The sequence below is a fragment of the Cygnus atratus genome, chromosome 7 (assembly GCF_013377495.2).
Source record: "Cygnus atratus isolate AKBS03 ecotype Queensland, Australia chromosome 7, CAtr_DNAZoo_HiC_assembly, whole genome shotgun sequence".
Classification (NCBI taxonomy): Eukaryota; Metazoa; Chordata; class Aves; order Anseriformes; family Anatidae; genus Cygnus; species Cygnus atratus.
The window spans coordinates 7,819,227-7,843,172 of NC_066368.1; the positions used below are offsets into that span (position 1 = coordinate 7,819,227).

The 23,946-nt window shown below is 37.7% G+C and overlaps 1 protein-coding gene across 1 annotated transcript in view; it reads left to right on the plus strand.

Annotated features, from left to right (window-relative positions):
* GFRA1 (GDNF family receptor alpha 1) overlaps positions 1–23,946 on the plus strand; it is a 142,511-nt gene that overhangs the window by 2,195 nt on the left and 116,370 nt on the right. The window contains exon 3 of the mRNA XM_035547697.2: positions 1,046–1,129. Coding sequence (XP_035403590.1) covers positions 1,046–1,129 — 84 coding nt within the window. The remainder of the gene's footprint in view (positions 1–1,045; positions 1,130–23,946) is intronic.

Genomic DNA, 23,946 nt, shown 5'->3' on the forward strand with positions numbered 1-23,946 from the left:
AACCAGAGTCAAACGATAAGGGCATTAGCAAGTGCAAAAGCTACAAAAACAGTCATTTGGAGACATTTTCCTAATAATTCAAGTCCTTAATTAGGACTCACCTAACAAGATCACAGGACACTGAAACTGATTTCTTAGCTCTTTGCTGACAGTTAAATGTAATATGAAGAGGAGCATTGTTTTAAGGAAAAGTTTTTCTTTCCATTATTCACTAGCAATATTCCCTGGGCAAGCAGAGGCAGAAAAAAGATCTGTGCTTCCTAGACAGGTAGAAGTGCCACTTAAAAGGGATATGACAGCGATTGACTTGCAACTTCTGTTCTCGTTGATGCCATTGGCAAACTTTCCATAGTCTGTTGAGAACAGTCAGGTCCTTGGGAGAGATCTGTCATTTTTTTTGGCCCTGCTTTTACCTGGCCCTGGAGTTGAAGATGCAGTCTTTCATTTCCATGTGGTCCCCATTAAACTTTTTTTTCTGTAGCTACTTCTGCATTCTTCCGTGGAAGTCATCCCTTTCTGTTCATTTATCCAGGCATCAACTGGAACATTTTAATGAGTCAATATCTATTTGTGTTCTAACTTTCATAATAAATTGCACTACTCTTGGGCATTTTCTGCATTGTAACTAAGTTTCCCTTCCAACAGCATCTTGTTAGGAATGTTTTATTCCAAAAATGTTAGTTTTTTGGCTGTCACCTGGGCTGTTCCTCTAAATAAGAGCTCTACTGCTAATGTGGGTGAAGAGAAAACATCCCTGCTATAGCTTCTGTCCTGTTTCCTATGCTGAGATGGGACAGTCTGGGTGATGTCAGACTGTTACTGCAAATTATGACCTTATCCATGGAGGAAGGAGAGAGAGAAAAGAACCAGTGACAGGGATAAACAACTTGCTTCTTTCAGGTGTTTACAGAGAAATAGCCACACAAGCGGATTAAAGCTGAGTACCTTTCCCAGTTATAGAGTAACTTTATTTGAAGTAAAAGTAAACACAAAATCTTAGCCTGAATTCTTGTATAAAAAAATTAAAAATATTTTTTGCCTTTAGGAAATGACTTGCTTGAAGATTCCCCCTATGAACCAGTTAACAGCAGGCTATCAGACATATTCAGGCTAGCACCAATTGTATCAGGTAAGCAGACTTAAAATTCTTTAGCTGAAACATGCTTTTAATCTGCTGCTTTATAGTTGAATTATGGAACTTTAGTAGCTCGTGGAGCACAACCCTCTTAAGTGGAATGTTAATGACTTTTTGGATTTAGAAGTTCATGATATAGTTGCACAGAGCAAAATACTAATTGTTTTTTAAATAATAAGTAAAACTGAAGGAGTTCTTGGCAGGATGGCAATTTGTATTCTTCTTGAGTCATTCTCAACAATAAATGCTAAATTTTCCTGTAGGTGGCAATCTGATTCCCCATGTTCCTAATTTCCTTTTTGGGAATGTGGTCAGTGCAAGTTACCTCCCACTGACATTCAAGAAGAACAGAAGATAATCTTTCAAATGTTTCTGTAAGGGAATGCTTCATAGTTTCACACAGGTTTTTTAATTATTAATTTCAAAATTAAGGCTTGTCATATTTTCTGGAACTACTGTCTGTTTAAGGAGCCAATTTATAACTTTTTTCTTTTTCCAGTTTTTCTCTTAATTTTTGCTGTTATTTTGTGCCTGTCTTTCAGAACTTATTTGTAGTAATTAGAATATGTCGCTCAATAATTAAATTACACTATTTGTTTTTATCAGATTAAGTTGCATTCATTTTGGGTCATACTGAAACAATGAATTTTTGGCATTGACAGGGTTTACAGGTCGGAATTCATATTCTTTTTCATAGTTTCAGGAAGTCTTATGAGGATGCAGTATATACTCAGGACTTCTGTTTGTTTAGTTTCATAAAACAAAACAATGTGCAGAGCATAATGTGTGTCTGATTGTGTTAAAGCTGTAGTTAACTGACGTGCTACAGATAAGCATTAGTAGATTTCTCTTCAAAAGAAGGGAGGAAAAAAAAAAAGCCAAGAGAGTAGCTTGACCAGTTTTGAGCAGTACTTACACTTGTTAGGACCATAAGTCTCATTAAAAGCCAGGGGGATGTAGGTTGTTAAGCATTTAATGGTACAGATTTTCAAAGGCATATAGACACATAAAATGTAGATAACTGCCCATTGGGATTTTCAGAAGGGCTAAGTGATTTAAATAGGCGTTAGATGCCCAGACAATTTTAAAAATTCTAAGTGCTTAATGCATCTTTAGGTATCTTAATGCCTTTGAAAATCAGACCTTTGGTCACTTTTCAAAATGTGGCTTCAGATACAAATCACATACATCCTTTGAAAGGATAATCTGAGTTTGGTGAGCAAGTCTATTGCAGAAATAGAGAGCAAAGATTAATTTCTGAAGAATCTTAATTTATTTGTTTATTGCTTAAAAACAACAAACAACTGAATACAAAATCAATGTAGAGAAGTTCCAGGCTGTTTTTTTAAAGTTTATGGTCAGCCTGCCAAGGGTCAAATTCTAACCTACCTTTGCAGTGTTTCTCTGTGGAAATACCCTATGTACACTCTGACTTCCCATTATACTTCAGATTGCACATTTACTTACAAATTATCTTAGAAATGCAATAAGTTTTTCTACCTGTTTAGTGTGATGATAGAACATGATGTATTTGCCAAAGTGGAAGTGCCACTGCCACTTGGAATGCTGGTGGACTAGTTAGGACACATTCACTATTAGTGGTGCACTACAAATTCCTGTTCGCTTTGATGGAAGTTTCAGTCTTATAAGGATTGGAGGCGTAGATTCACATGGAACAGCAAACAGATCTTTTAATAAAGAGGAAAAACATCAGTATTTGGAAGTATTGCAATCTTAAAGAGAAATATTAGCAAAAGTTACTTTACTTATCATCATGGTTACTACTGCATGTAACATTCGTTAAAGCAGCCAAGTCTTCAAGTTTTTCAGGGCACTGCCCATACCTCAAACAGCAGAACTTTCTAAGATTTTTATGGCTTGATTTTTAAAAAAAAAAAACAGACAAAACTAGAAAAAGTGTACAAGCAGTGTTGGCAGTAGTGTCATAACTGCTGATCTGCTAATATAATAATTTATCCTTACAGATGTTGCTGCAGTGTGCACTCATGAAAGTTACCTGGGTGCAATTAAAAGCAGCTGTTAACCCATGCCTGTCATTTAGGTTACTTTATGGTACTGTATGACTTGGTATATATCAAGCCTACTGCTTCTGCTGTTTTTTTCTTTTTATTATTATTATTACTTTTTTGAAACAGTGTAGAAAATCACAGTAATTGTCTTCCTGTGGTACATGGGACAGGGGGAGACGTTTGGCTAACAGGACTATTTTGCATTTTATGTAAGTCTTTTGAAGCATACCTAAGTCTAAGAAATGGAGGACAGTTCTAAAAAGAGGTTAAAGTTGGCCTAATTCTGTGCTGCAAGATGTTCAAAATTGCATCCTTTACTTAAACAGAACACCACATTCTTATTTGTTCAAGCATCAATATGTTGACTTAAAACAAAATTCATGAATATATTGCTAAACCTGATACTAATTTGTAGTTTCTCTCCATTTCCCATTAACATAATATGAACAAATGATGTGGTCTCACTATTAAAATGAAGCTTTGTGTTATGTTTTTAATTGGCCTGCGTTGCACTGGCACTAGTGGTTTAATTAATCTAGAACTATACAGACAAGGTAAGTGTTCCATATGAAATTTAAAGTAATGTCCAAAACATAGAAAATAAAAATCTAAACCCACAAAATTATTTATCATAGTGCTAGTTGTTAAGCACAGGGTATCATATATCTAGATACTATAACAAGCATGAATTTTGTATTTGACTCTACTATATTTGCAGGGCAAGTGTAATGTAAAAAAGATGACTAAAATAGGAATGTGATTTCAGTGTTTGATTTACTTGTGAAAATGTGTCCTGTGTATTCAGGAGCTTGACCTTTCTTCCTTTCTGTCTACGCTTTAAGTTTAGAATTCAGCTCCTCCTAAGAAGTTAGTCCTGACATCTCACATTGCCAAATCCAGGACTGTGACTCTTCCCAGTACAGAGCGGTCTTATTTTTTGGTTTGCTGTATATATGTCTGATTTTTCTTTAGAAATGCTATGTCTGATGTGGTGCTTCTGCTTCAAGGCTATGAATTCCATGCTAGTAGGCAGCCCTTGGAATTACTGAAGACCTGTGTGTGTGTTTCAGAGAGTAGCAGATTTGGGTTACTTACTGTGATGTAAAGCTTAAACAACCATTTTTGCTTAAACCTTAACGGCTTCTGAGTGGTGAAAACATTTTAAGGCTATTGACTTACATCACAACTACAGTAAATGCAAAATCTGTTGATTCATTTTTAAGAGTTGAGTTTCACACCAAAGGAAGCATAGACGCTTGAATTAGTTTGTCACTTGTTAAAGCTAACTACAGCTTTTTACTACTTGGGGAACAGTTTGCCTCTTGAATTTGTATTTTATTTGACCATCATGACTGAAAGATATCTTACTGTTTTGATATCAACTGATACAGTGTAGTGGTCGTCTCTGTGGCATATAGTAAGGAAATACCTTGCATTAAAACTCTAGCTTCATGTTATCTGTAGAAATACTTACAAAACAAATGTTTCGGAAATGTCTCATTTATTTCAACACAAAACTGAGAGTCACTAAAGCCAAATAAAAAGCCTTAAGCCATGGCTGTGAAGTGGTGTGAACCAAATACATAATGTTAAAAAGAACTGAATATTTAGATCAACATATTTAGGATGACGTATGCCTATGGATTCATTTTTAAGTTACCTAGTTAATCACAGGTTTATTATCCAATTTTTCAGCTTTGTGTATCATTTCTTCTTTATTTTACATTTGCTATATTAAAAACGATCTTAAATAACGTGCAACAACAATCTGAGTTTCTTAGACATGGAAGTTTTGCTGGTAATCTGTGGTTGGTTACATGCTTAGTGTAGTAAATTGTTTTTGCAAAGTGTGTGTTGTGTCAGCAACAAATGAGAGAGAAAGTGGCTCCTATGACTATTTCAAAAAGGAGATTTTGCCGATTCTGTTTTTCTCATAAGAGGCTGTTTGCTCTTCAAAGACTTTGGGAATCTCTTCTTGCAGATAGTGTTTGGGAGCTTAAATTTAAAAAAAGGGTATACTTTATACTTACTATGGTAAATTTGTTAATTAAAAGGAGAGTTCAGTAGACAGCACAGCACATAGGGCGTCTTACTGGCGTGTGTAATTCCTCATTGGAGCAATGTGAGGAGCATAGCAGATGAAGGTGTTAGGTTTGACTGCCGTACTGAGTAAGCTAGAAGTATGAATGCAAACAATAATTGTCAGTAAGGTGGCCTTTTATTGCATTTAAAATTTGAGACCATAAAAAAGTCAGCAGTGATGGAATTTTCAGAAGGATGTGTGTGCTGGTGGTGTTTAAATTAGACAGTTTCATGTACGCTCTTTCTGTGGGATATTTAAGGATTTTGTGGAGATGGAGATGGGTCTCCCTGTAGGATCTCTCTGTGGTTGAGAAGAAAGGAGTGGGTTGGTAGTTTTCCTCCTTCTTCTGAGCTATTGGAAGTCTTGTAGGCATCCTGTATGATCGGAGTTCACCAGTGAGAAAGCAGGTGCTGGGAAAGAATGAACTTCAGTATGCAAAACACTTCTTCAGGTCCTCCCCATTGCTTTATCCTTCCCAGGCTGGGGTGCAGGCATCACAGAGGGTGGGCTGCAAGCGTTTCCTTTGGAAAAGTTGCTCTGAGCAAAGGCAGGGGAGGAAGACTAGGGTATTTCAAAATGGATTTGCAGGATCCAGAGAAACAGAGCTTCCTTGTCCATGTGCTTAAAGCTCTTCAGGATTCTTTGTGCCCATCCTTTCTCTTTCTGCTACTTCTGTAAAGCGCAGGGTACACAATGAGAAAACACTGTGTCATAGTGTGTTAATATTGTCCAGGCTTTCCTAATCCTGAAATTCTTTTAATCGAGAGTTGACTATGTTTCCCCATCCATTTTCACAATTCTTGTCCTAACGTAAGAGCTGTGCTCTACTAAGTAAAAGTAACCTGCTACTAATTAGTAAATTACTTTTCTTTTATAGAATCCACATATAGATCTATTATTATTATTATTATTTAGGTTACAGTCTCTGTCCTAGTGAAAAGCTTTTTCCTTTTGGAGTCTGTGGCATGTGAATTAGTGGCTTCCGCAATGAATAAATACTGTATGACATCCCCAATTCCTGCAGCCTGAGGCTTCTAATCCCGAGTCTGTTCCTAAATCTATGCGTATTTCAAATACTATGTATTTTTCTAATTTAACTTGTTCTTTAGACGTTGTAAGAGTATTTGCAGTGCCACGTTTCCACAAAGGCAATTTAATTTGCAAACTATTAAATATGTTGATTTCTCTTGACTGTTCGCAATACTCTTATTAGCTCTTCTCTTTTATATTGTTGCATTTTTTAATTTCAGAAAAAAAAGATATTTCATGTTACTTACCTTGCTCATTCACCCAATTTCATAAACAATAAACCAGATCCTATTAAGTTAATAGGAGTCTTGCAATCTGATTCTGTTCCCACTGAAGTAAGCATAACACATCAAAATCTTTTTATTTGATTACAATGTATTCTGTTTCCTGTTGTAATTTTTTGGCTTAGTTCTGGTTTTCTGACGTGCGGTTGAGGCTTTTGAAACAGAAAAGTAAAAATGTACTGTTAATTTTGCCTACACTAGACTCTCTGCATAGCTATATTCTCCTTTCTCAGATACTGTGTATTAATCAGAATAATAGTTTTTGGACCAAGATTTAATATTATTGTTACAATTGTAAATCTGGAGTAACGCTCCAGTGAGAATTTGTGCCCCTTGGCATGTTTCAAGAAAAAAACAAACAAACCCGGGCATCTATTTTAGCTGCATTTAACAAAATGAAAATAGTTTGACAAAAATAAATCTAATAGGAGCATGTACAATGTTTGTGTTCTTTGACATTTCTGTCTGCAAATTTTCTTTGCAGAGACAACTAGGCAGGCTTCCAGTCAGATAACAAGTTATCAAGGCTGAATAGATACTAGTTGCTGATTTCCACTTCTGCCATTTCCATAATCAGATTGGACTTCACACAAAAGTGTGTCACTTTGGTGACTGTTGGCTTGCAGGAGCTCTTTGAATTTCCTGTTTTCTGCATTTCTTGAAGCTAGATCTGATTATGAGAGGGGAATTAAGTACCTTGCTGAAGTAACTGATTGACTATCTTATAAAGGCAGTGCATACACACTTTAACTTCAGCAGGAACATGAACAAGCCTGGAAACACCAACTAAGAATATATATATTCACAGTTAGTCCGTATTTCTTGCCTTGGTGAGATAATTGGAACCTTTTTTCTAATATCTTTGAAGATTTGTTAGAAGAAAATTTCTATCCTCTTTAGCATGACACCGTTCTGAGCAAATGCAGAGTTTCTGCTTTTCCCAGTAGTCTGGGCAGGGCTTGTCAACCCATTTCAACACGGGAATGGGATGAAATCCATTCCATGGAAGGAGGAAGCATCTGGTGATACAACACAGAGTATTTCTGCATGAATATTCAACATCTCCTTGAATGCTAGGAGCAAGAGAGAATATGTAGGAGACTTGAAGGAAACTCCAAGGAGAGCAGTGTTCTCCTGAAGCCTCAAAGGAAAGTGATGGGAGATAGCTGGTTGAATAAGCATGGTCTGGATTCTGCTTTTAGCATACAGTATGTACAGCAAAGCACAGCTTTGTCTCAAGTAGCCTCTTTGGAGAGCAGAATTGCCATCCCTTTAGTCTGTATGTTTGCAGGAAAGCCTCACAGCGTGGTAAACCAGGTATCAAATGAACAAACGTGTATGTGCTTTTGAGCAGCAAATTGTATATCCTTCTGTTTCTAATCATAGGCCAGCCTTATGGTTTGTGTAAGTACCACACTTACACACTTCTTAGGAAGTAGGAGCAAAGGTGGACAGGTATCTGCCGATATCCCACCAATATCGCTGGGATAACTTGGAGAGATGGGGTGCTTATCGCTGAGGAGGGAAGCAGGGTCTGGTCACCCATGGGGAAGAGAGGCATCCATTTCAAGGAGCTGGCTAACAGGAGCAGTCGTGGGCTTCGGGGGGACAGAACAACTCACCACGAAGTTTACATTTTTGTCAGGTATCCGCAAATTGGTGTGTTGCAGGGATAAGCAGTTGGACGCAGCAGTCTCATTCACAGTTGAAGGCATGACATGGTGAGAGCAAGAGAAAAAACCCATGTTTCCTCTGATGTAGGTCTGTGGCAGCATAGGGATGCTGCTGTGGTGCAGGTACCAGGAGGACTGGTGCAGCAGGGACGGTGAGGCATCTGTCTATGGCAGTCTTCCTCAGGGGGCTTGTCGGTAAGCTGCATCCCCTCGTGAAATGCAGAGAACAGTGCCAAAAAGAGCAGCATCCTGCAGCTCGCCGTCTCTTGATGGCACAGCAAGGTGCAGCTCCTGGCAGGTGATTTGCAGTCTGGCTCTTAACATTTTAAAATATTTTAGAACTTTACTTTTATAGCCCTATTTGTGTTTGATTCTCAAGGATAACTTTGGCAGCAATGGAAAAGCCAGTGGTATCTGTCAGGAGTTGACAGTATGTTAAAAACGCTGAGAGTAAAATGCCTGTATGTGATGAAAAGAAATGAGAATTTCTGAGTCGCAAGGCAGAATTTATTTGTGATAAGCATCATACATTTCTTATTTTAAGCTGTACATTGTATTATTTTAACCTTGGAAAGGAATGTGTTTACAGCTTTGATTTTAGAAGTGTGATGATGATTTTTGTTGATGAAACTAATTCTGTAATTATTTTATATTAGTGTTTTGGTTTTATTTTGACGTGATTGCATTTTCGTTGGGTGAAACTAATGCAACAGTGCTATCGATGTAGTTAGGGCATTAACACAATTAAGTTATTTTCTGGATAGTTCTTTAGTTACTGTGATGCTTTGACGACAATTTTTGTGTCAGGCTATTGTCCTGTGCAATCTGCACTCAGCTGAAAATTTAACATGAGAGATGCATGACACAGTGTAATGGCATAGAGATAGCTCTTCCTGCATAGAAATTCACAGAAATGATGGGTTGTAAAGAGAGTTGAAGATCTCAAACAATTTGAGTAGGAACCCATAAATAAAGATGAATTTCTGCATTCACTAGTTATATGATTTTATCACTGTCTGGTGTCCATAAAATACATGTTCCCATTAAAGTTTTGTCATGCAGCTGATGAGGTTCAAAAGTGTTAAAAGCTTCCACTTTCCTCCTTTTAAATTCCACACCCTAAATTCAGTATTAAAACTCAGTTCAGCAAAACCGATTCCTTCCTTTCCCTTTTTTTTATGACAGGCTCCTCCACGCTCTCCTGCCTGATGGCTTCTCCTTGTGGCCCTTCTCTGCCCCTACCCCGCTCTCCCCTTCTCCGTGCTCCGGTGCCTGCCTGTCCTCCACTGTCCCGTGCCTCCGCTGATGCGTCGCCTCCTCTCCTCCTTGAGAGCTGCCCTATAACTCTGCTTTTTTCCAGCGTTCTCCAAACTGTTCTCACCCTCCATATAAAGAGTTTGAAATGTGGTCTAATAAAAGAAATTGTTCCTGAGTAATGGAGCTAATAAAGCCCCGTTTCCTATAAATTCGAGTCCTCAATCTCCTCTCTGCCCCCTGTTCTCTACACAGACAGAGCTCCTATTTTCTGTCTCTGTGCCATGCTCTCTCCACAGCTACTCCCTCATCACTTGTCCTTAATTCTGCCCCACGTTGCTGGTCTCTGTGGGGCAGCACATGTTGCAGCTGGCTGGATGTTAGGCACGTGCTGAAGGACTGTAAGCACATGTGGGTTGGCACCTTCTTCTTCTCAGAGCCAGAGAGATACCGGCTTTTTCCTCAGCAGGCAGGTCCACTTGGGTCCATCTCCCCCACCCAAACCTGCAGTTTTTCATCAGATTTGTAAGAATTTCCTGTTCTCTGTCAAACGTGGCCAAGTATGTCCTGTGGGTTAAAAGGTTGCTGAGAGCTTCAGGGGTGTGGAGATGAGACTGATACTTAACTTACCTATGTTTCCTTGAAAAACTAGGATTAAAAAAAACCAGGTACGATTCCTGTCATATCACAAAGCATTAGACTGTGACATATCCCATCTTATTCTAGTCTCATAAAACATCTACTGTGTTGTGCAAGTGATATAAATAAACATGCAATGGACTTGGAACGCACAGACAATTAAGTACAGTCGATGGCTGACAGTTGTACCGGATAATTGAGCATCTCAGGATTCTTAAAATGGAAAATAATTCATGCATTTAGGTTAGTTGGCATGAAGATTATTTACTCAGATTCAGAAATAAAACAAGAAAGTAAGATCATGTCCAAAAGCTGTTATGTGTGAACACATACATCACATATAATTATTTGAGTAATGCTATATCATATTTACAAATGACATCACATTTCTTGGAGTCATCTTCTTTTCCAGATGGAATATGGTCATAAAGAAAATCAAGAAAGATGATATCTTTTGGTGGTAGTTTCAAGGAATTATGTCCAAATACCCAGACTTCCCCAGGCTTGCCACTTGCAAATAGAGTGGAATCTATTCTGCACAGCAGTGACTTTGCATTAATGAACGCTTAAGCAGCAGATTAAAATGTCTGTTTAAAAAATAGGTTAGGATTATATAATAGCACAAGTCTGGGATACTAATAGCAGCGAAGATAATTTTATTGAGCAGATTAAGCACAATTAGTTCTCAACTGCAGAACGTCTAAATACAATACCGAATCAAAACCCAGCCCCTGCAGCTTTACTTGCTTTCCTTCACACCTACAGGATCTGCGCCTGACGGCAAAGTAAATTATCATTTTTATTGTTGTTCATTTTGTATTGCCATGGGAATGTACTTCATGTTATCCATTAGGACCCAGGCAAACAAGTCTTTTCTCCACACGCGCCATCATGAAATGAGACATGATTGAAGACAGCAAGGTGTCTGCACTACTTGAAATGCTTTTATAAATTGATAAATTTGCTTGTCAGATTTCTTTTAAGGATTGCATGGATAACAGCTGCTATAGCCTTATATGAAAAGTTACGAGAATTACAGTTTTATCATAAACCCATAGTTATTTCCCTCATAAGCTATTTGCTTAATTTTAGTCTCCTAAATAGTGAAAGGGAGACGAAAACTTGCAGGGGTTGGTAACACTTATGACCTGATGAAGTAAACTGCTTTGATCCTTTGAGAGGTCAAACTGTGTGTGTGCTTCTAAGCAAACATTCCCCAAGGCTGCTGATGCGTGAGATGTCTCTTCCCATTGCGAAATGTCCCACCTTCGCAACAGAAAATTAAAGGAGACTTGTAAAGAAATGTGGTGTGTTAGCATATTTGATCTTGTGTATAAATCGGTGCAAGATTTGTTGAATGCAGGGTGTTGTTTTCTTTTTTGCACTACATAGGGATATCTAGACAGCTCTTGTGGTTTGAGTAGAAGGTGAATGCATTAATATTACTGCATTAATGTTTAGGGAGAAAGGCATACAATGTTGTTTTGTTGCTTTTTTTTTCATTCAATACATAGAGAGTAATTTGACTTGAAGCTTCATTTAGCTCTTTAATACATTTCTGCTGTATAGCTAAACATATCTTCATGTCCTTGACCTTTCCCTAAGAGCTGTGGGAAGATTAAAGTGCATACATGAGAATAAATTTAGAATTAATCTATTTTAAGAAAAATTCTGCCGTATGCCTTAGTTATCCATGAAATGGTATTGTTTTTGTCCCTACAACACGCCCGGTTGGCAGAGCTGGGTAAAACAACCCTCTGCTGGAGCAGGGCTCTGGGACTTGTAGAAATGAGAAGGTAGGTAGGTCATTTTTCACTCCCCACTCAATCCTTGTCCTCCTTGCGGAAGCTGCCAACAAAGGTGCCAATTACAGTGATAATTTCTGTAGCTCAGGTATCTGGCCTGTAACGTGCCCCCTTCCCCCAGTCTCGCTCTGTGTAGTTCACCGTGTGAATGCAGTATAAATACTTTTGGTCATTACCCTCTTGCGCTGTGTTTGAACTAGCGACTAAAAGGTGAGCTTGTCAATATATTAAGGACATCATTAATGGCATAACCACAGCCATAAACAGTGAATAATGGTGACAGCTTAGCTTTATTTATTTCGTATTACAAAATGTGTTGGTATCTCCGGGCATCTTTTAAGCTGCATGGATACTTCTGAAAACAGACTTAGTGACATCCACTGTAAGCAGCTGCTCTACAGTGTTCTTAATTATCTACTTTAAATTACTCACTTTAGACAGAGAATGGTTGTACTTGTGAAGCTGTCATCTTTAGGGCTTAGGTACGGCATTACTGTGCAGTAATTATACAGTCTGAGGCTAGCTCTCACCTATGCTAATTGCAGGTAAGCTTACAAATGTCTCAGATTATTAAAATGAGAGCTCCTTCCTGTTGCATTCAGTCAAGTTTTTAAATGTTGCAAACTTTTGGTTCTGCTTTAAAGAGAAAAGGTCAACGTAAAAGTCTTACAAATATCAATACTTTGCATAGCTAAGAAAATGAGCAGTGTTCTTCCTTTGTGCCTTACAAAATTGTATTTGTAGCACTGCAACTGTATGTAGAGCTTTTTCCTCATTATTTTAAATTACTATTGTGATTTAAATATCTATGTAATCCTACACAGACATAGTAAAACCAAAACCATGTCTAAAAGATAATCAATAAGTGGCTATACCTATGATACTAACAGGAGGCAAAAGAAATCAATTTCATAAATAGCAGTGTTTTCTCTAAAGTTGCTCTCTGTAGGATGTTCAGAAAAAATCACAAATTTCTGTCATGCAGGCAGTATGCCATATCTGGTCTAGACTGTGAGGAGAAACATAATGTACAAGCTACAGAAGGAACTATTTTGTCCCCCAAAGAATAAAATAGAGCAAACAGTTAAGCTCCCCTTGAGCAGAAATATGCGCTAATTGAAGGGCTCAGGACTGCTCTGTGAAAATCAGCGTTCAAGCTTGTAGAATATGTAAAGTGAGTAGTTTCTGTCTTTAGCCAGAATGAGAAGTATAATAAATGATTATGGACCCAGACTGGGTGAAAAGAGCTACTTCCCGCTGCAGTTATCAGAACAGGAGATGTGAAGTGCTTGTAACAGATAGCTGCTGTATCTCCATAGCAGGCTGTACTTCTGTAGCAAAGAGTGTCACTGATAGATTAGGGTGACAATTCATAATGTTCCTGAGAGTGAGTGCTACGTGTTGAACAAGATCAGAGGCTCAAGGAGCATGTCTTGGAGAATTAAGGTTTATTACTTAGCCGTCTGTGTAGTTTTCAGAATTTAAAAGGATTTACAATATTTGAAATATGTTTAAACTCAGAAAATACTGGTATTTCAGACTAATGCTTTACAAATCATATTTTCCTCAGGTCTTAGTTGTGTGTGGTGTCTGATTTGGGGTATTAACTTTTTGTTGCGTGACATGGTAGAGTAGCAGAGAAGTATTGTAAAATTCTAGAAATTCCTGTGCCTATTTGGAATGGTTTCTTAGAGTTCAGAACAGGAAAGCTAGAAAGATTTTTTTGAATGTCTTAACTTCTCAGATGTTTATTATTTTGGACTATTTATTTTTTAAAGAGTGGCAAAAGTCTTAAAACACATCTCTAAATCCACCTGCAGATGTTCAGCAGCAGGGTTTTGGCCAGCTTCCAGGACTAGTGTATAACGGATATTAGGGAAGAGGAGAAGGTTTCTTTGAGGTATTTTTACCACTGGGGGACTCCTGCTGTTCACATTTCTTCCGTACCGTTTGGAGCAGCTCGCGTTTGGTTTCCACGATGGAGTTCAAGCGCAGGGCGGAGGGGCTGCCGGGGCTGTAAGAGGTGCAGCCAGCGTAGGTTTCCTAGAGAGTTGTAATAATTTTTGTTGGCAAATGTGGCATTTACCTAGTTCCCGTTAAAACACCCAGATGTTAAACTAGGTTGGTTCTCTTCACATCTGGTGCTAGCATGAGAAGCTGCACGGTTTGTAGATGTGCCTGAGTTCATTCTTTTGACAGTTTTATCCTTAGCACTTTTAAGACTTGAGCGAGGAGGTGCTGGCAGGACTTCAGCTTTTTTCGTATTAAATGTAAAGGCTGAGCTAATGTGTATTTGGCAAACACAAGCACTTTGAGGTCTGGACACTTAGGATGTAGCTTTTTCTCTTTTGTACAATTCATTTTTGTCACAGCCTTGAAATTATATTCAAACATTCCTTTTCCAGTATATGATATAAATTAATGTTTTACCAGTATCTAAAATCACCTTTGCTGATGCACTTAAAGTCTGACTAATACATATATTAAAGGAAGAGTTAAGGTACAAATGCATCTCTAATTACGGGCCTGTCTGACTGAAAAGTTTCTTTTCATAAATCATGCAAGAACAGGAAGGCTAGGAGCCTCGCTCGTTCTTGTAAACTTCCAGAACTTACCCCCAAAATAGCTCTTTTCCATTGGAAAAAAAAATGTTTATCCTAGTTTCCTGACTGTATTTTAGATGGGTCATTCTGTGACAGTGTATTTTTCTTCCAGGTAGTTTTCAAAACCTTTACAGGTGGTATCAGCAGACCACCGACTTTTGCCGTAGTGCTTTTTAGGAAGGACCGAAGAGAAGAGATGTGTTTGTATTTGTAATACAGCTGAACAGCAGCTGGCAGCTTGTAAAGACCCAAACCTTCCTGCCTGGAATGCGGTGTGGTGTCCTTATACCACAGGATATTTAGGTCAGCGTGTTTTTAAAGACATATAGAAAAGGGAAGGCCAAATATTTTCAAGGCGGTATTTGTTGCGGTTGGATTGCAAGCTCCGTCACAGTTCATTTTGTTGCGCTGTTTCTTCTGTCCGTAGTTGTAGCATCACAGCCAAGTGAGTTCAAAGGTGTTAGTCAGTTGGAAACAGAAGTCCCTACCCTCACATCTAGCTTTCAGAGCCTATTTAATTTATTAGAGCTAATAAAATGAATCACACTTCAGATTGTCAATCATGCCACTGTTTTATTTCACAAAACAAACAAAGAAGAACCAAGTTGCGTTTGCTTCATGAGGAAGTTTGTCTTTTGTTGTTTAGAGAATGTATCCTGTGATGACTGTCATACGGCATTAATTTTTATGCTGTACTTAGAATTTCAATACCTGAATTTCTGGCAGTTTCTTTTCTTCATTGGTGACAAGTAAATGTTGAGTATTCACTTGAATTTCTTTTTTTTTTTTTAAGTAACACCTGAAGTGAGGCAGGCTGATACAAGGCAAGAAGGTAACAATTTGTACCTTAGTAAAACTAAAAAATTTCTCAAACAGCTAATTAGAGGGCTGCAGGTAGTGTAAGAGGTATATTTAAACAGAAAATCCTCTGGCCATTGTCGCTCTACTTTCACGTGTGTTGAACAGCCATTCTTTCAAGTACCAAAACCGGGCAGTTGGCAGCATCCTCCTCGAGGAGGACATAAATTCCTGTATTTGATGCTGGAGAGAAAGAAATGACAGGTTTGGTTTTTAATGTGGTATAATTCCATAAACTCTGGTGCTATGTTATATCCTAATATGATAAATGTTGATGTGTAATGAGGCATAAACGTTTTTCTAATTGTTACTCTTTTCGCTAGTTGTGAATTGGCCACTAATGGGAAACTTAGGGACCTGTTACAGAGGAGTTCAGTTAGATGGAGAGCAGTCACACTGCAGCAGCCATTTGCCAAGCCCAATGGCAGTTCTTAGGGACATGTGACAGAGCAAGAGGAGTGATGTTTGCATATTTTAAATGTAGTATTTCATCATGTCACATAGTTCTGTGAAGAATATATGTTGCACTAACTATGATAGTATTCCAGTTACTTCTTTTAGTTTCAGATTTATTTTTTTTTTAAAGGAGGGTTAGATCAAATTCTGTAAAAGTTTGCTGCTTATTTTTGCATTCTTATATGATGGCAAAATGTGTCTTGTATTATTTTGTCTGTTCATCTGGCAATTTTAATTTTATTTTTTAATCTGGATAATCCATATTCATAACGTTAAATTATGAGAAATGTTTATTGTAGGCTATGTTTCATAATTAACCAAAAACTAGTGTTTTCTCTTGCTTTCAGTCATAGGACAGCCATTTATGTTCTATTATTAGAGTCTCTTTACTGTAGGCCTCAGTTACCATTAAGTCTCTAGTTGTTTTCCATCAGCGTTAGATCAAGATCAGCTTCACTGGACCTGATTTGTAGTCCTTCCTTAGGCAAAATTTTTGTGCAGTTCAAGCGATGCTTTCCCAGTTGAGCTACTGTCAACAATGCTGTGTCTTTGTGTATTGTAGATTGCAAGTGTACCTTTAATTGCATCTTTTGGAACTCCATATGTGTGTGCCTACTTTATTCACACAGCTATATTCACACCGATATTACCTTCCCTCTAAGTTATTTCTAAGCTCTATGACATTTAAAGAATATTTTTCATGTTTTTAGTCTGATTCTAAATTTCATTTTTGATTGTAAGTTAAAAGCTTTTCGGTGTTACGCCACAAAAAGCTCATGGGCTTCCATGCAGTAGTCTGATGCCTCTGATAGATGATCCTAGAGGTACCTCTTCCAGAAAACAGTACATGTTCTTGATAGTTACTCTTGTATTACAACTTCTGCTTCTTTGCTTTGAGCAATCTGGTAAGGAACCTATATCAACCTGAGCCTGGGAAATGCCTACCAAGCAGAAGAGAATTTCAGTGTGGATGGCTCTTGATATTAAAGACCTGTAATTCTTTACAATGCATAGGATGTTCCATACTCTCTCTTATATTGATAAAAGTTAATTTGATATTAATATGTGTGTTACTGTTCAGTAATTCCTGACCTTCTATCTCATTCTGCTGAAGGTTCTGAAAGGCTCTTTTAGTAACAAGGTAGGCTTTCATGGAGCGCTTTGATGTCCTGTTTGTGATGCTCATCGTGCATCCTGTATGTATTCTAAGGGCTGCTGTGATCATCACCTGACTCTTAAAAATTGGTATTCATTTCAGGAGAGCAAGCAAGCTTTAAACAGTTACGGTGTGAAAGCTGCATGCCCTGATATATCAGGAAAGATACTACTGAGACTCTGTATGACTTCATTCACAAAACTGATGTCTGCATTGCGCAGAACAGAATCAGCAGCCTTATGTTTTTCTCCTAAACTTCATACTACAGATGGGGAGAATTATTTCTGTGGAACACTGAGTTTATAGCTCAGCAGTCAGATAGCAGCTGTATTTTCCTCCATTACCAGATCCTCAGCAACATCTTGTCCTGTTTGTAAAGCCATCTAGTTTATGAAAGTTAAAAGGCTCCCAAACAGAGCAAGCCGCTCGAATTTGTGCATTACACAGCTGCTAGATCCAGAGCTGATGCACAGGGAGAGCAGTATACTCGACTTCATATAATTGATAATGTTGGCACTTTTCATGCCATGGCTCTGAAAGGACTGAAGTTTAGCAGTCACCCTTGCCTGGCTTTGTGCTGGCATGCACCCAAAGAAAAATAAGTTAGCTCTCATATGGCTGCTTCAGTTCTTCAAGATGCTTTAGTCAGTAGAAGTTCACTGCTAAGAAGAGATTTGAATCACGAGGAAAATGAGAGTGGGTGACTGCTGCATCTCTGTGTATGGAAGCACTGAATGTTAGAGGTCATACATGCAGCCATGGAACAGACCTGTGGGGTCCTGAGGTCAGACAGATGAGGTGCTTGCCTACTGCAAGGTATTGTACTGCTGCCCTATTCACCACAGTATTGCAAAAAGCCACAGATATTTATCAGACAATTGTTATTTTTGACACGATAAAGCAAATTTAAGTATATTTGTCACAAATATACTTCTTAAGTACCTCAGATTTTCAGTACACAAAATAAATACAATTTAAAATACACTTCTCTGATACTGGTCATGGTTGTCATTGTAAAACTTGCCTTCATCATTTAAAAACAGTTGTATAAAACTTTGATCATTTTTCAACGTTTCATTTAAATTACAAAGTTCAATAAGCTTTCTTTGCCCAGCTTATCCGTAGAATATATATGCTTTATAAATACCCAGTGCACCAGCATTTAAAAGGCCGTGTGTTATCTGAGAAAACTCATGTAGAGAATCAACAGCTCTACCATAGGAATCAGTCAGCATAGTACTGCAAACAAGGGACCTTTTGTACCTCTACAAATGCAGAGCAGCATGAATTTTACAACTGCTGAGTGTACTCCAAAGTTAATTACCATTTAGATTCTAAATAAAATAATTCTCTTTAAAAAATTGTGTGGAAAAAAATTTTAGTGGCATATACCATCCTATTTATTATTTACTCAACTATAACTGAAATTGTAATAAGAAGTCAGGTTGGAATCAAGGCTGTGTGGAAAAGTACATCTTTTCAGTGGGGCTAATTAGCTTGAATAGAAGAAAGTGCTAATGCAGCTATCTGGAACCTGAGTTACTTTTTACTTTGCTCTGTAAGACATTCTCTGATGCCAAAGTCCTAGTTTTAATAAAGGGGTTGAGATCAATATGATTATGCCACTAAGAGATTTAATTGAAAAGAAGAAGCAGTGATGCTTAGGAGTTGTTTAAAGCACTGCTGTGTATGTTAAAGTGTATACTGTAGTGTATACCCTGTAAACAATAGTGTGCAGTGCATATATACTGCAGGAATTACTCTCTAGTTTGGGGGACGTGATTCCAAATTCAAATTTTGCTCAAATTTTCATTGAGAAAGAAGCCATGCCACAGATGGGGGAAGTATTCTTCATGAAGCCCTGAACTCAGTGGACTGGTTGTGGTGAGGAGGTGCTGTGAGTTGTTTCCCCCATGGTTCACAGCCCATCCAGCGATGCTGCACCACCTGCTAACTCTCGTTCTGCAGTCCTCAGCACCTACAGGGTCTTCAGTTATGTTCAGGTTTGGTTGAGGTCAAACTTTCCAAACATAAGAACAGAAGTGTAACTTCTGTGAGATTTCTGGCAATTGCATGTCCTTCTTTTGTTGACTTTTAATTGATACATTTTGGCCAATATGATTGTGCTTTCAAATATTTTGAATTGCTTCAAAGGAAGTTTGCTTTCCTGTTAAGTTAAATAAAGCTCGTCAATGCTGTGCTTGATTTTTATTACCCTGTATAATTCCTACTACAGACTGTATCAGATTTCTAGTGCTCTCCCATTCTTCTTTCAAAGTACCAGATCTTCTCAGTTGATCTCTGTTGACTCACTTCCTGAGCTGTGTCTTTGTTTTTAACCAAACAACTGTAGAAATACTTCTTACTCCTTTTTACTTTCTCATAGCTACTTTTGGAGAAGTCCTCTGTTTCTCAAACACTTGACAGGCTTGTTGTGTAGAGTACATTGTATTACATCTTGCCATGTAAAGCTATCAAATGTGACTGATGAGGACAAACTGAGCACTTTATAGTCTCTAGGGCAGTGACACTGGAATGCAGATTGCTTTCAGGAATAAAGGATTGTTTTTAAAGGTTTATAAAATGGCAGTATTTAATACTTTTGAATAGATTTAACAAAAATTTTCCACGTTGTCAAGTTAGAGAAACCAGTGTCTGCATTATTTTAGAGAGCACTTTACCGCAAAAAGTCTTGCTTTGACATAGATTGGAAAACAGATGGGTCAATGAAAAGGCACATGGATAATTTGCTTTCCTTTTGTTTTGTTTCACTCTTTGTTTTCCTTCTGTTTTATTTCCAGTGCCAACACATTTTGGTGTTTCTTTGTGTTTGGAGGTTTATGAGTATTCTTTTGCAATGCCCAAGGGTCTTGACTGAATATATTATGAATTTAATGTCATTATTACTGTGACCAATAATTCCTTCAGTCTCTAAAATTTTGGGAAGATAGTACAGTCTAGGATCTAAACACCTACAAACGGAAAACAAAGAGATGAGGAAGCCCCAGGTATGGGCACCTTTGGGGATGAAAGGGTTTCTCAGTCTTCAGGTTTACTTGCTGCTGTGTTTGCTATTTTCTTGCTCAGGAAAAACTATGTTAGTGTATGGGAGAAAAGAAAACTCGCCTCATTAAACATTTTTGGGTTATCTTCTTCCCACAATGTTACTGAAGCCAGCTGCATCTTGTGGTATCACTGGCCGGAGAATTCATTTATTGCCGTTCCACAGAGAAAAGCTGAAATTTAAATTAGGTTCTGCTAACCTTCCTAAAATTCCCATGAATTTGTATTTCTGGAGGCTGTGGTGTCATGCCCAAACTAAGATACTTCCTTTCTGTCCTTTGAACTCCCTTACCTCCATTTTGTACAGCGGTCTTCATTTCCAGGCCTGTTGCTGTGTAGTTAGACTGTATCACCTGCATCCTGATAAAAATGCTTGGGAATTGGTGATATGTAAATTGCTTCTTCCATTTAGTGCTTAATAAAGAAGCTTTTTCTGAGGGAAAGATGAGATATAAATGTAAAATCTTTACACCAGGAGAGTACCTTTTACACCAGTAAAACTTGCTGGATCATAACTAGGGCTGAAGCATGCCAGCAAGAATTTGATACTAGGAACTGAGTTGGCATCTAAACTTTTATTGCATTTCAGATCTAGAGAATCCGATTATACAATATTTCAGTGCCAGTTTACCATAGCAATGATTCTTGGCTTTCTTCCATCTTTGTTTTCAAAATAGTATGGAAGTTGAAATAAAAGCTAAATAGGAGCTAGACAGTATGTGCAATTAGTATGAATCAACATCCTATCTGAATTCAGACCTTATTTGCTGTAAATGTTATATAGGATCTCTGAACAACCTCGTGAGTTCTCCATAGGGCATATATAGATGTGTGCTAATTATCAGCTGATTTGTAAATACAGCTGAGAGAGCATTTCTGAAAAAGTCAGAAAAAATCGGTTAAGTTTAGCAACATGAATCCATTGTTGACTTGGGACGTATCAATTGTACTGGAGAAATATTTCCCTCTGGCCTCTAGATTTTGTAGAAAAAACAGAATATCCATTTCATAGAGCAGGGTGCTTAGAATAAGGTCCTCATATTACAAATGCATATTTATATCTGTTTGGGCTTTTGCATGTCTTTTTATTTCCATAGGGGATATCTCACTGTAGGTTGTATTATTTAATGAAACACTCATGGTTTCTTTTTCAGCAACATAAATTATACGTAGGAGTGTTTGTTTTGGGGGAGATCTTATTCACAATGCACGTCTCTCTTTGTGGACAAGTTGCACAATACACCATGCTGGTGAGCTGCATCTGTTCTACTAGTGAATTTTGTACTGGTTTGCAAGGAGTGTTTGACCACTCTGGATAGCTGCATTTACAGAAGCTCTTTTCATGACGGAAACGAAAAACTGCTGCCTTTCTGTCTGATGTGCAGCTGCCTCACATCTTTGTTGGGTATTTCTTTGATGTAATTTCAACAATGATCAAATTTGTTGGTGACACAAAACCAGATGGGCAGAGAATGCTCTTGTGGCCAGGCCAAAATGCGGTGACCTTGAGAGATTAGAGTGGCCGAGGCCATGGGGGAGCAACGGGAGATTAGCTGCTTAATAAATATAAAGTTCTGTAAGGCAGGGGTGAAGAAAGGCTGGATATGGGAGGACCTGACCACGTTTGTCACATTAAAGGAAACTCATTTTCCTGATTGTTCTGTCCTAACATGTCTTTTTATGAAAGCAAACATTTCAGACTTCACAATCCTAAAATAGCACAGATGGAGCAAGAAAAAGCTCAGGGAGAACTAATCCACAAAATGAAAACTTTTGAGGATACAGCTGTAATATAAGTAATTTACATTTCAACTCTCAAAGAAGTGACCTTGCCAAAGTACTTTGAAAAAAAAAAAAGTAATCTATATGGATTTGCTAGACTCGGATAAGTCATCACTAACAGCTAGAGGGAGGGAGTTTAATATATTTTTATATCCCAGAGATTTTAATAATACAGCCTAAATATTTGTACTTGAATTCATTATGCCTGAATTAAATGTATTGTAATTAAAAAGTAATTGAATTTAAGAAATTCTAAATGGATATAAATTGTAGTATTTGCATACTTCTACTAATAACACATCCTGTTCTGAATTTAGCTTTTAGTTTATGAACAGAAAAAAGACCACTGCACTTCAGTGTATGCCTTTAAAAACCTTGCTACTAAATTTAATATGATCCATAACAATGAAAGCCTTCCATAAAATGTGTAAATGCATTAGTAGTGCAAAGCTGTTTTTATTATTTTATTTATGTCTATATAACGTCTTAACAAATCAAAGCTGTAAAGCATTGTAGTGAAAAGCAGTTCATTCAAATAAAAGCAAGTGTATGTGGGTTTTTCTGGGGTGATATCTTTTCTGCATGATTCTTTGAGAGCAGAGCTAGTATTTACAGCTCTTGTGGTAGATAATCATACTTTAAAGATTTGAAGAAAGAAAGGATAAAACTATGGCATTCTGGCCTTCTACTTTGCAAAATATTGAAAATAGGAAGTGATCTTGGGCTGATACTCTGAAACTTGTGAATTGCAAGGGATGCTGGCAAAACATCTAGAAAATGAGCCCTGACAACACTGGCCTGAGATGGTGGAAAACACCTCCCATTGTACATACTACTTGGAAACTGAATAAATATCAAAACAAAGAAAATGGTAAGTAAAGGATTGTTCTTAATCTTAAAATAATGGAGGTGTCCAAAAACAGAAAGAACAGCAAATCTTTTTTGCAACCTGTATTAAAAAACATGATAATTCAGTGGAGCAAATACAGAACAATGCTGTCATAATTGGTTTCCATAAGGCAGAAAAAAAGAAGCGTCAAAGGCCTTGAAAAAGAAATTGCAATTTTTTGTCCAGAACTTTCAGTGTTATCAGGAAACTCAGATGTCTTCCTCAGAGGAAAAATATTTAGGAAACATTGACAATCACCAGATACTTATTTGCAAACTGGCAGCCAAATAAATACAAATTAGTCTGATTAGTCTGATTTTTGACTAGATGTATATAAAAAGGTCCCTAAGTCTTCTCTCTCTTTTTTTTTTTCTTCAAATATTCTGCAGTAGCAAGAATCACTAGTTGACTTTAGAGTGAGACTTTTAACTTGTCCTAAGTTTGCTATTCACTCATTGTGTCCTTCTTAAGAACTCATACAGTCCCAATATTCTCAGTAATAATGTGTGGATATAGCAATCTTTCAGAGTTTACTATGAGGACATCACAATATAGGCAGTGTGGTCACTGCTTTTCTGTGGCAGTAGTTACGTCACAGGGTGAAGTGGAGCACTGATTTTTTTTCTTTTAAATAGATCCAGAGGCATCGTACTTCATCTTGTCTTCATTCATATCTATTTTGTATAAAGAGAATGGCATAGTGGAATTTCTGTGCTTTCTCCCAAATAAAATATGAAAAGAAATATAAATAAGTAACATTTTGCTTGTGCACAAAGGCAGATCCTGAGTGGTATTGCGAAATGTATTTAGTCCTTCTCTGAAGGGTAGAGGAAAACACTCCAGGACGCAGTAGAAAGAAGAGATTTTTCTCCCATGATGCAAGCAGCAGTGAAGCTGGGATGCAGTCTGTAATGCCCTTTGTGTATAGGAACAGCTCTTTAACTTGTTCTGTGCAGCATGCTGTATTAAATATACAGAGCTTCTCAATCCTTCCCATTCCCCCTCTGCCTCTCTGCACCTACAAGGAGATATTTGTATCACACATACCCCTTCCTGTCTATCTGTGAACAACTGCCACAAGCAACTGCGGGTTGCAAACTGAGCAGGGTGCAGGCAGTGGTGTGTAACAGTGCAAGTCCCTTTGCTTCAGAGCGTATCTGTCTGAACTGGCCATCTCCACAGTTGAACTCCTTGTTTTGCTGCTTTT